Raw genomic sequence first — 13,969 nt, forward strand, 5'->3', positions numbered from 1 at the left:
AATTCTTTCCATATAGGGAATCCTAAATTAGGAAAGTATCATTCATGAACTCAATTTCAAAATAAATCAAATTGGATTTATTAGTCCCTTTTCTCAATTTGAAATTTGAAATTCAAATTTCAAAAAAAAAAAAAAACTTTCCTTATTTGCAAATCTAAATTAGGAAAGTGCATAACTCCAAGCTTATTTGAATTTCAAATTAGATTTGAGTTGTCATTCTCTTTCCTAAATGACATAAATTGATTTGGAAGTTACAAATCCCCTCCCCAAATCCCTCCCTCTCTCTCTTGAAACCGCCGGCCCCATTAATGGGTATTACCCATTAAATGCCAATGAAACCTAAGCCTTAATTGGATTTGAATTCAAATTTTCAAATTCAATTCCCTCCAAATTCACTTAAATCTGAATTAATTTCAGATTTATTAACTTTCCCTCCTCTCCTTTTCATCTAACCTAATCCCCTCTCAATCAAGCACTTGTTGTCTTGCACTTTTGGAGATTACAATTTGCTGTCCAGAAGATTTCCAGCCCCTACAGCTGCTGTCCATGGAGTTTCTGCAAAGATCAGGGGCTGTCCTGCTCCCCGCTAAAGCCTAGTAATTAGAAGAGTTGAGTGAGGGATCTCTTGTAGTGACTAATCTTATTGTTGGCATAGGGATTTATTGTTGAAACCATCCATGTATGCAACGTTAGATTAAATTGACTGTTTTCTTATTTTAACTTTTATGCACGTGATTCGTCCTAAGCTCGTCTTACCGCTCTTAGTGTTTTATTGCGTCGTTAAATCCAACATTAAGATATAATTCTTTGTTCCATGAATATTACGTGTGCAAATTCCTTAAAGCAATTCATCCATGCATGTATGTTTCACATCACCCACAAAAATTCATATGTCTACAAGAACTAGAGAGTAATTCTAGTTATAGGAATAATGGAAGAAGCACGCGCAAGAAACCGTTAGGCACAAAACTAGACCATAATACAAACCCACAGACAAAGAAAGTCACACGCTATAAGCCATATTGTTGCTATATACCTAAGTCAAACCTTGACAAACCTATTTCCATTTTGAATGAATTCTAAGGAATAATAAATAACATGGATTTTCCATTTAATCTATTTTACAAGGTCTCAGTTAAGTGCAAGGATCTTATTTATCATTGTTACGCAAGTCACCATCTTGACTATTGTTTGTTGGCATGTGAGTATGACAGGAGGACGGAAAGGAAATGCTATACCAAGATTAATTTTTCTCATCCATTCTTTTTCATTCCGATCTCATGAAACTAAAAGAGTGAAGTAATCACGTTTTACCAATATAGGGATATCTACTAAAAGACGTCAGAAGGACTCTATAGGTAATGTGCAACCTTTTTTATGTAAATGTAGCAATGCATGAGGTGTTGTGCTTAGGAATGGTAAGGAACTAACTATGATCTCTCCAACAATGTTACATTAAATATTGATGTAGGCAGGGGGGGGGGGCGTTCATCCCCCTTGTAATTGCCTCTTCGGTTCCTCCCCCTGGCTCCTTCCCGTGGTTGGTTCTTCCCCCCTTTTTGGCTGCCTGTTCCGTTCCCTTTGGCTGCCTGTTCTGGTTCCCCTGGCTGCCTGTCCCGGTTCCCCTGGCTGTCTGTTCCTCCCCCCTTGGCTGCCTTTTTCGGTTTCCTGTGTGGCTCTTCGGGTGTTGTTTCCGGACTGATTGCTGACCTTATGTTTTCCCCTTTTTAATTGGTTTAAATGGAGGTAATTTGAGCTGTTTGGCTGCCCCTTTTCTCCTATATATATTAGATGTTTTGTATTCAAAAAGAGGAGTTTATGAAGTTATTTTTGGAATAAAATCTGAGGGTCTTCTTCTTGGAAAAGCTTGAGAGCTTGTTCCATTCTTCTCTTCTACTTGGGAAAGCTTGCGAGCTTGTCCTCTCCTTCGTCTCGGCTTCTTACCTCTAGGACTTCTCTTATATAAGTTTATAAGTGTCATTTCAAGTTTTCAAAGTAATGTCTTGTTTTACAAAAATTATGTTGTGTCTTTCTATTTAAAGTTGTATGTTCTATTTTTATGAAATAAAAAAAGTGTTTAGTATACGTTGTGGTCTTCAATTTGTTGTGGAGACTTAGTTTAGTTTTTATTTTGTTTCTTTTTTGTGACGAAGGGTCTCCCACTTGTTTTGGAAGCTTTTTGGTTGCATCAAATATGATTCAAGTTAGTCCTTTTAATAAAGCAATGATAACAAAATTGAGAAATCATTACAAACAACTATTTTGAAAACATCTGCTGATAAAGATTGACCTGATATTGTTGTCACGATTTGACAAGAACCTTCCCAAGATATTGATTGCAAGAACTCGAAGGCCACCAGTAGCCTCAATACCCATTATTGTTTCAACACACTCATAGAGAATAGCATTGCCAGCATTTTTGTTGGACTCAATTTTAGTAGCAACCTGACATAGCTCATGAAGTCAACAAATAGCACAATGAATAGAATTGTAGAGCACAATGAAAAAGTCATCGCTGCCAGTTTGGTTGATGATTACGATCTACTTGTTAAATGACATAACGCACACTATACTATATGCATGTAGCAATCAGCACCATAAAATTACAATAACATAAAATTAGATTTTTTGAGAGGAAAAAAGATAACAAAACATTAGAAAATAATAGTTTGATAAATGGAAAAAGTCAGTCAGCATAGAAATCATCATCATCCTCCTTAACCCTGTTACAAATATTTCGGGAGCATTTTAGGAATCCTCATCTTCCATTCATTCCAATAGGTGGCTCCGGTGGTGTTTAACTCTAAAATCTAAATTAGGGTAAATCTTTATGTCCTGACAATCCTTCATCACTTCTAATGACAAGCAATATAGTTTTGGAATGTCAATTGCTGGGAATGATTCGGCATTAATAAATACTGAATTCTTTATCATTGCATGATTATTTACAATTGCCTGTTAAACAAATATTTAACCTTCAACCTTCCTCGACCAGGCTCCAGATTCCCAGTCAAATTTTTCTCGGTCGCATTTTAAGCCTATCAAGAAATTGCCTGTTATGTTGGAAAATTACGTTAAGTACTTGCTTGCAACTGAAATTGGAAGCATTAATACGAAGTCCTTGTCAGATAATCATAAGTTTAATCTATGATGGTCATAAAACCTATGTGCTTCATCAGGCATAAATGACAGTATCAGTAAAACCCACCAAGGATGAGAAACAAATAAATTTCAAGTAAAAAAAGCATCCAAAGCAAAAGTCAACTCACAATTAGTGAAGAATTAAGTGTATTGGTAATGTCTAGGAAAATAATTATCCATGAGAATGGCCATTATTATCATGCATGATTTTCAATGCATCATTATCATCACTAAGAAAATATTCCATTGTACAAGTTGACACTAAATATAGGTCTTAGACCTTACATTTGAAAACTGAATTGATAAGTCCAAGAACTTGCATCTGTCAAATCAATATGAACTTCCACAAACAAAACAAGCACATAACAAACCTTCATAGAAGTGAAAAAGAACATCAAATACTAAGAATTGACCTGAGCAAGAATGTCATTGATAAATTCACTTGCATCCACATCTCCTTGTCCCAACATTCTCATCAGCTTAAGCACTCGGATATGTAAAAATGGGTCTGTAATTCCAGAAATATCATACTCAGGTGCATATGAGCTGTTGGAAACATCTCTCAGTATACGGACTGATCCCTCTGTGCAGTTCTATGGTCAAGGTGGAAAATTAATCTAAATATAGTAAGTAAAATCAACCAAAAAACTAAGAAGCTAGATTTAACAGTGAAATGACAAAAATAAGTGCCTTAAACATAAATTCCCATAAAATATAGAAATAATAGTAATAGCTTTATAGCAAATGTCAAGATATATCGATAAATGTGGTGGAGCAAGAAATGACATTAGACTGTAGAATTTACACAAACAAAAATCAATGGTATCTTAGGAAATCCATAAAAATTCAGAATTTGTTACCAAGCAATAATGTTTATTTGATAAAATGGGCTCCTTAGTTAGGTGCAATTGTGAATAAAGACTGTTTCACAACTTTAATAGAAATTAGAGTAAAATACAGTATTCAGTATTCACAGCTATAACAATAACACCAATGCAGACATGATTTTTATAAATTTCACCTAGTATAACAGCACTACTAGAATTCAAGAATTGCAGGTGCTTCATTGTGTCAAAAATTGCATGACATCATCACAAAACATAATGCTTATAATGCCATTCTGGCTCCATTAAGAAAACAAAAAACTGCTCATTACATAGCCATTGTTTATTTGTTATATAATGTTACAAACAAAATAATTACCACCCCTGCAGCTTTATTTAAAAAGAAAGAATAGAGAACAGATCATTTATGGCCTCAACTATACTTTCATGAGAACAGCAAATAAATGATCTGAACTATATTTTACAGTTTGCAAATACAATCTATAATAGCTATTGGTTAGGCAAGAATATGTATTGAAATAAATTATGAGGAAGCAACAGCAGTTTATATTGTTCTTTAAATGTCTACCCCGCATGAAATGGGAATTATAAATTTTCATACACAAATTGTTTCCTCTCTACCCTGGATTGCAAAAATCAAGATAATACATAAATTCTATCAAAAAGCATCAAAATTTTGAAAGATATACCAACAACAACAAGCATTTATCCACTATGTGGGGCCACTTACACGACATGAATCATTTTTCTCCATTGTGTCCTATTAAGAGTCAAATTCCCATTTAAATATAATAAAAAAAAAAGTTCATTTATAATACTTTCTAACCAAGTCTTTTTAATCCTACATCTACCTTTCTTAGCATAGGTTGGATCTAATGCATCTACTCTCTTAACTAGGTTATCAGAAGGCCAACATTTTATGTGACCAAACCATCTAAGGCGACTCTCTCTAATATTATCAACCAATAGAGCAACTTCAACCTTTTCACGAATATACCTATTTCGCATTGTCTCTAAGTGTAAAGCCACTCATCCACCAGAGCATCCTCATCTTTGTAACACTTAATTTTATGCTTTTTTTTTAATGACCAACATTCTGTACCAAAAAGCATTGAAGATCTCACCACTACCTTATAAAAATTTCCTTTAAATTTGAGAGGTACTTTTCTATCACACAACAGGCCCGATGCACTCCTCCATTTCAACCATTCAACTTGAATTCTACTAATAATATTGAAAAAAAACTACCCCGAATAATTTTTATCTCAAGTTTACCCAAGCCAATTCAAGTTGGTTGAATTAATTCTAATTGAGCCAAATAGGTTTTCATTGGCTCATTTGCTTCAGCCCAAACAGCTAAAAACCAACCCAAGTTCCATTAAGCTCAAATCAGTTGAATAAATCCATTCTATACCCAAAATTGAATCCTCTTAAATCTTATTGGTTCATTTGATTCAGCCATTTCCAAAAAAAGTTATACATTAGCCGCCTTAGCATTCCTAAAACCTCTACAAATTAGATGATAAGAGATTGAAAGACTTGAGATGTGAAGGGAGAAACAGCAGGTCCTAGTGGTCGTGTGCCCTTTTCCTACATCCTCTACTACTGCCAACAATCGCAGGCTATCAAGGTAATGGAAATCGATCACTTATGTTTTCCTATAATGAACTAGGGGTCAATAGCCTTTCAAATTCTCATCTTCATTTTGAGTCGGTAGAATGTAGGACTCAAGTGTGGTTTTTCATTTTCATAAGAGACAGAGGCATTTTTTCTCTCACATGGGATGCTTGCGAGCTGAGTAGGTCCAGGTCATTTCTTCCTCTCCAATTCTCTCATCCCATTCGGTCACCCTCCCATAGCGACTCTCCCTTTCTCACATCACTCTCTCCTTTGTCATCCTTGTCTACAACCTTGATTCAATCGAGCAGAGGAAGTTTTCTTTGAAGAAAAGATGGAGACTTTTAAAAATTTTAGAGCTCGAGCAGCAATCTTTTATGAGCTTCCTTCATTTATGACTATTAAAACCAGCCAATATCAAGTCCTATGAGCTGGTGGGATTGTCGGGTCCAAAGCAATTCAAGCATTAGAAAGTGTTCAACTATTTTCTCAGTTGCCTTCATCTCTATTAGAAGAAAGTATACGGTCAGTTTGCCACTAAACAATAGCTTGAATTAGGTATTTTATTTGAAAAGTTAAAAAGCCTTGGTCTATCAGCCATTAGATTGTGTGTGCATGTGTGTGACAAGCCCAACCAAACCTATGTCCGATTAGGTAACTTTTAAAGATGCTTCTTAGCCCAAAATCCTATTGCCTTCCTCTTTAGTCCATGGAGATCCATTTACCTCCAACGAATGATCTAATTCAAGGGCCGAAGAAACAAGATGATGGAGAAAGCATTGGATTGTCATATTCAGGTCTAATATCCTCTATGCATGAAATCCACATTCATTCATCCAAACTAGACATCTTAGATTTTATCCTAGTCGAACCATATTATAGATCAAAGTGACCTTGACCATTTATCATGACCTTGCCTTTTCCCACTCAAAAAATGGTGGGCCCAAGATGACTGAATAATCCAATAATGGAATTTAAATAAAACCTAAAAATTCTTTAAATTCATAATTAATTATAATAAAATTACAAATTTATGAAATAATAAATATTAAGTTCCTATTAAAATCTAAATCATGACAGCATTAACCTAAAATTATAGGAACCCATTACCTACAACGGTTTTCAATTTTCCTAAGTTTTGGTTTTAATTAATTTTAAAATTATAAAATCCATATGGGATATTTTATAGACCTCTAAAGCTCTATCTTTCAAATCTCATAGTGGTTGGAGTTAATTAAACCCGCCTTAGTATTTTTTCAAAAGCTAAACCAAGAAAATGAAATAATTAATTATCTTAAATTTTAAAAGCAAAATCCTAAATAATTATAAAAAACTCCTAAAATACAAAAATCAACTTCTATGTACTTTTAAAAATCAATATTTATGCCAAAGTTAACCTTATTTTATTTCTCAAGCCATAGGTGACCTTTCCAATTTGACAAATCCAAAATGGTCGAAAAAATAAGATTCTCTTTTTTTTTAGGATTTTCTCTCTTCATGGATGTTATTCTAGATTTTCCCTTAACCTGCAAAACTTTATCTTATGCATCTTAGAACATTTTAGGAGCTAAAGCAACATCAGATAAATCATAGCTTTGCGTTGATTTCGATTGAAACCAACTCAATCAAAACCTCTCCCATTTAAGTTCTTTACCCTAATGCTCTTTCTTAATTCTATATGGAGGCTCCTACATAGCCTATATGGTATTATAAAGTAGCATTAGTCTATTCAATTTATTTGACTCCAAAGTCAACAAATATTAAAAATTTATGTATTCAACCCTAAGCCTAGCATTTCTCATTTGTTTTACCCAATTAAAAATGACATTCATCTTTAAAACTCTTATGTTTTAGAACATTCACTTAGTTTTTAACCCTCAAATAAGAGACCAATGCTTTTAATTCTTTGCATTTGCTTGAACCTAATTCAAGCAAATAACACAAACATGTTATATGAAAAAAAATCACACAACCCTTATCCCTTAGCTTCGAAGTAATAGGATCCTTTACATTTTTTTAGCTCCAAAAAATGTTGATGCACATGTCCCTTTCATTTATCAGTACCCAATGCAAGTAAATGAATCTATCTTCAGCATTAGAATAAAATCCTAATTTCCCTTTCTATTTAACCAAAATCAAATGGAGTATTTTCTTTCTCTTAGGCCCTAAATCCAAAGATCATCTACTCAATCCAAATGAGTAGATGATTCTCCTTAGAACAAAAAATCTTAGTTCCCATTTCTTTATTTTTTTAAGCTCCAAAGTTGTAGACCAAATACTACCCTTACTTGGCCCGATCATCCAGGTTTATTCTTTCCCTTTAGCCCTAAAGCCAATTGGTGTTCACTTGACCCAATCAAGTGAACCGTATTCTTTTCCTTTGGCCTAAAAACCAAGGCCCATCTACCGAACCCAAACAAGTAGATATCCCAATGAAGGCTCAAATTCTAAATTCTTCACTTAACCAAAATAAGTAAATGACCGTTTAATGATCTCAACTCAAATCAAAATTAAATCAAACTTGTAAGTTTCCATAGGAGCCTTCTATCTTGAAATTTTTCTAGACCAAAATTTCAACAACAAGTCCTAAGTGAAATCCTAAGACATATTTGTTTAATCCAATTCAACAAAATTTCCATTCACTTAAGCCTAAACACTAAAACAATCATTAAAAGCAATAAAAGCTATTTAAGTTTTTTTTGATATTATGATGTATTATTTTTACCTCAACAATAAAGTATTTATATCATTGAATCTTAAGACACTATAAATGATAAGCTTAACTCAAAGCAAGTTGTAGTCATTCAATGAATTTTTCATAACTCTTTAAAATATGAAATCTTTTAAAAGCCAAATAAAAGTTTTATGTCAGAAATAACTTAAAGTAAATATCTTCCTATTTCATCATAAAAAATGCATCAAATAATAGTGTGATAGACACACCACTCAACACATAATAAATGCACACCCCTTTAGGCATCCTAGAAGTAGTCTTTTTTTTCCATGTGCTTGTAATGTAATCGTTATTGTTTGGCTGAAAAGGGCCCTTGCTCTTAAGTAATTCGATAGAGATACCTATTTTTCCACATAGGTGGCCATAATTAAAAGGGGCAAGTAAATTAAAAGTATAATCTAACAAATCTTGATTGCAGGTACTATTTTAAATGCTTAAGCCATGAGTAGGCATAAGCCAATATGGGCTGAAATTTTCTTGGCACCATCAATGCAAAAAAGTGTGGAATGTTCAATGTATGGATTTTAAATATACATGATTTATAACTTCTATTTTATAGGAAAAGGGTGAAAATTTTTATTTTTTTCAAAAATGTAATTTTATATTAACAAGTTATATAAGGTTGTGGGATACAAAGAAAAGGATGAACCAGAATGATAAATCTCAAAACTGAAGCTTTGGCTATATCAAAAGTTAAAACTTGAAGACCTACAGACTGTAGATCTATGTTGGATTGTATATGGTAGAAATTTAGTTATATATATATATATATATATATATATATATATATATATATATAATGGGATTGTATTGCTGACTGAACCACAATCGGGCCTTTCTTATTATTACTTTGGTTGATTTATATGATTTGATTGTGCTTGCCTTAGATGCACAATATAAATTGCATGTTTTTTTTATATGCTTCGCCTGAGGTTGGCCTGAACATGATTGTGTGATAGGCCCTTAGAAGTTAATTCTATTCCTATAAAATATAAATAATATTAAATCAACCATGTTACAATTTTTTTCATTTAAAACTATCATACCTTGTCAAAAATAAACTAAAATTTAAAATCAAGTTAAATGTAAAGCCTCCTAATGGATCTTAGTATGCAACGAATTATTTGGCTTCTTATTCATTCATAAGAACGAGCTTATCAAAATCAACATTAAACCAATTTTCATAGCTAATAAGCATCATTTGCATGGTCTTGTAAGTCTCATATAGAAGTAAAAGCATCACATTAAGGACTAGAAAACTAAAGAAAATTTGCATTGGTTAGTCAACATATATACCCCTCATAGTTATGCATCTTAGCTTAAGTGATTAAATTGTAAGTCCTATTTTTTATTTAAAATTAAAAAAAAAAATCTAGCCTATCAAGTATATGCATTAAGACCAAGACTGAACGATTTTAAAAGCTCTTAGATGAATTTAGATGGCCATCCCTTTTAGAAAGCATTATAAGACAAGAGGTCATATTAACTTAACCTCCAGTGAAGTTTCAAGTTTATAAATCTCGTGCATTCATTAGATTTAAGTTTGAAGTATTGCCTTATCGATGGTTTTCAGCATAAATATAGGATCTAAGGATGATGTTATTATCAAGTACGTCATAAGTTCTCACCTTCCCAAGTATTTCATCAATATCATATTATTAAAATATAAGCTTTAATCTTCAAAATAAAATGATCAGCTAAAATATAAATTCAATCCTAAAATATAAAGTTCAATATAGGATACTATTGAGTTCCCCTACGCTTCTCAAAAGCAAGCACCCTTACCCTTTCTCCTCAGGTTTCCTTATGAAATCAATTCCAAGTTTATCCAATCATCCTTGAAATTTCATGAACAAATTTTTGAAATAAAATGTTTGAAATCATATAAAAACGTTAGTAAATATTTTGCTCGAAAGAATGTAAACCATTATTTAATAAAACATTTTATCAAAGGAGAAAAACTCTTGAGATGTAATAAATCATACTGGCTTTGCTCAAACGAGAAACATGCATCTTGTAATAAAATAAATACTATTCAATTAAATATATTATGTAAGAAAAATTTTATAGGAATATGAAAAGTTCAAAATTTATTTTTGTTATTAAATTCATAGCGAGATCATACCTTTGACATTCAAGATACTATATTATTTTATATGTTGTACTTCATCATAAAATGTTTTACATATGTTGACAAATCCCCCATCAATAATCTTTTGGTGAGAATTTTAGCAAATTGTTCACCTATAGTACGAGAGTAAAGATGAGGTAACCGTCAAGCTTCTCCCTTATAAACAATGCTTTGTACGATCATGATACATAAGATAGTGATCATTGACTTATTATTATAATAAAGCCTCATAGAATCACCTTTATATTTTTTTGGGAAATTTTTAGCCATAATAATTTGCAGATTTCCAAAGCCATAAATTCATATCCAACTTTTGCATTAGATCTTGCTATCGCATTTTATTTTTTACTTCTTAAAGTCACAAGATTGCCTCCTAAAAATGTGTAACATCCTAAATTTGATATTCTATCAACTATAGAACCCACATAAGAAGCATCTACAACTGCTTCAAAAGTTAAATCCTCCCCTTTTTTTAATATTATTCATTTTCCCAAGATTCCTTTCAAATATTATAGTATTCTATATATTGTTTTAAATTGTGATTCTTTAAAAATGTGCACAAATTGACTCACCACATCAAAAACATAGGCAACATCAAGGTCTAGCATGTGATAGGTAGATAAGCCTCCCACTAGTCTTTGATACTAGGCGTTTCCCATTGCTATAGTTTCTGAAACATCTCCAACTTTATGATTAAATTTCATGGAGCTCTAAATAGATTTGTATCCTACTTTTTAAGAGTTTCTTTCAATAGGCATGTTATGTATGTTTGTTGTGATATGAAAATTTCCAGTTGATAGTGAGCAAATTCAGTGCCAATAAAGTATTTTAACTATTCTTTAAATTCTTCGTTCATTTCAAATTACTATCTTGATGATATCATCAAGATAAACTAGTAGTGAGGAGACTCTCTGAAATCATATCTTTCACAAATAATGTCTGATATCTCTAACTTTGGTTGTATTTCATATTAAGCATTACCATTTATGAATCTTTCAAACCATAATCTTGAAATTTACTTCAACCTATACAATGTCTTTTTTAGCTTCATACATTTTATTCTATATTTGATTGAACCAACCGTAATAGGATCTGAGGACCTCCATATATATTTCCTCCTCCAGCTCACCATATAAGAAGGTATTTTTCACATTGAATTGTTGTATCTTCAATCCCTATTAAGTATTAACCATTAAAGATAAGATAACTCTAACATCATTCATTTGAACAATTGGAGTAAACTTTTTGACATAATCAATCCCATTTTTTTAAATATAGCTTTTAACAACAAGAATGATTTTATACCTGCATAGTTAAGGATCATATTTATATTTTATAAAAAACACCGATCCACATCCTGATCTTGCTACTCTTTTTCTTTTGGTAACTTCACCAATTCCCTTTTTTTGTCTTTCATTACTTCCCTCATAGCATTAGTATCATTCACATTATTTAAAGCCTCTGAGATAATTTTAGAGATAATAATAGTTACGCATTCTAATGAGAAATAATTGGTGATCATGAGAGATTTTTGTATAATAAAAATAAATATAAAGGAGTTTAATGGAAGTTCTTGTACCTTTATTTGTAGGCTTAATGATTCCCTCAGTAAATTCGTTGACAATGATTAATTGAGCATTCAACTTATATAGATTGAGATGCCTTTATTCTCGAGTAAACATTTACTGGTCAAGTAGTAAGTGTGTGAATGATTTTTATAAGCATCATAAACATATATCTGAGAATATTTTTATTACTACGAATTTGCATGAATTCGTGATATAAGCATCATAAACAGATTGATGTCAGGAGAGGACCTTTCTCTACATTCAAGGGCATGATTCATACTGACGGATTATATGATACTTTGTAGTTTTATGCTACATCAATTTGCAGGAAAAGATATCACAAGCATCATTAGCAATTTGTTTTGGGCAAAATACCTTCCTCAAGTATCCAAGTGCCTCAGAGCTAGCTTTACAAAGATCTGCACATAGCTGAACTCCAGCAATAAGAACGCCATGATGTTTTTCCTTGAGTAAGGCAGCAGCAGGACTCATAAAGTTTTCTGCCAAATCAGGAACTTTCCTTACAATCCTAATGGAACATAGTGCAGCCTGTACACAGCATCACAAGCCAACATCTCTTAATGACAGGAGAATGCTACACAAAAGAAATTTAAACTTGAAATTTTAAACTCATGAACACTGAGACAATATAAAGCCTCATAGTAAGCTAAAATTAGGAAACGTATATTAAAAATCACTGATAAGAAAACAACAATAAAAACTACAACTTACTCCTTAGGTGCTTGTATGCCGATGGATTTTTAGGCAGTGATATAAATGGCATGTATCTCATAAGGAAAGGTCAAACAAAACTTAGCAAGAACAAATTAAAAAGAGAATTCAGAAAACTGACCTAAATAATTAAAACAAGGCTAAATATTTGGTATAATGATGATTAGACTTTTAAGGGAAAAGTTTCTGATGTGGTGATGGAGGGAGGATCTTAGAGGAAGAAGGCAAAGGATGCTCTCGGTTGTCATGATAAGTGGATGGTTGTTTTGTGATGTGGTCAGGGTTTATGCTGCGACTGAGCTTGGGTTTAGCGGACTTGAGAGTGTTAGTCAAGAGGTGTGGAAGGGTTTTAGAAAGTATGTAGGAGAGTAAGGAAGCTGTGTTGAGAATTTAGCTTTTGTATCGTAAGACGGGAGAAAATAGAGAGAAAGCTTTAGGGTTTTGACTGTTGGAAGGGATGGTCAAAGGCTAGGTGGGAGGGTTTGAGCTATGCCCAATAGTAGATAGAAAGGAAAAGAACAAAATATAAGCAAAAGGTTAATTAGAATTCACCAAAGTTATATCCTGGAAAAAGCCACCAAGGATCTTTCAAACTTGCAACCAATCAAAACATTATTTTCATTCATTATTGTGGGCTCCGAAAATTCGGCCCCAGCCTCCTCACCGCGTGTTTCTTTTTATTCTCCGGCGAGGGAGTTTTAACTGATAAGTTCCGGGGTAAATTTTGGAAGGCAGATGGGTTTGTAGATAAGACACTACCCAGAGATTTTGCCCTCATTTTGTGAGGACTTTATGATCTGAGTTATGGTTTCCTATAGGCACAAGCCCCTATAGTTAATTACCCCTCCCACTAACGAGAGAGAACTTTCGATTAAGGCTAGATACGTATAGAGGATACGTGTTATCTGGCATATAGTAGCAGCAATATATTTGAAAATGGAGAACTGGATTTGGATTTGGGAATTTGGAAAGATTTTATATTTAAAAATAAAAATTTCACCATCTAGCACTTAAAGCGGATGGTGGGGGAATGGATGATGGACCCGATCAAGATCCCATGGTTCCATCGTCCCGGGCCATCGTGGTCCCTGGTCTACTTAGTCAGAGGAGGTAGTCGACCCAACCTGACAGAAGGATCCTTTTCGGCAGCCATGGGTTACTTTGTCCAAGGGTATCTTGTAGACCGGGGGTGAATGTTTGT

General features: G+C 33.0%; 1 protein-coding gene across 1 annotated transcript in view; it reads right to left on the reverse strand.

Moving 5' to 3' along the window:
• The window catches only part of LOC110096804 (AP-1 complex subunit gamma-2), a 62,725-nt gene that overhangs the window by 29,798 nt on the left and 18,958 nt on the right, over positions 1 to 13,969 (reverse strand). Inside the window, exons 4-6 of the mRNA XM_020822903.2 lie at positions 12,412 to 12,585; positions 3,555 to 3,734; positions 2,291 to 2,445 (exon numbers count right to left, since the gene is read on the reverse strand). Coding sequence (XP_020678562.1) covers positions 2,291 to 2,445; positions 3,555 to 3,734; positions 12,412 to 12,585 — 509 coding nt within the window. The remainder of the gene's footprint in view (positions 1 to 2,290; positions 2,446 to 3,554; positions 3,735 to 12,411; positions 12,586 to 13,969) is intronic.

This window comes from Dendrobium catenatum, unplaced genomic scaffold, assembly GCF_001605985.2.
Source record: "Dendrobium catenatum unplaced genomic scaffold, ASM160598v2 fragScaff_scaffold_1676, whole genome shotgun sequence".
Taxonomy (NCBI): domain Eukaryota; kingdom Viridiplantae; phylum Streptophyta; class Magnoliopsida; order Asparagales; family Orchidaceae; genus Dendrobium; species Dendrobium catenatum.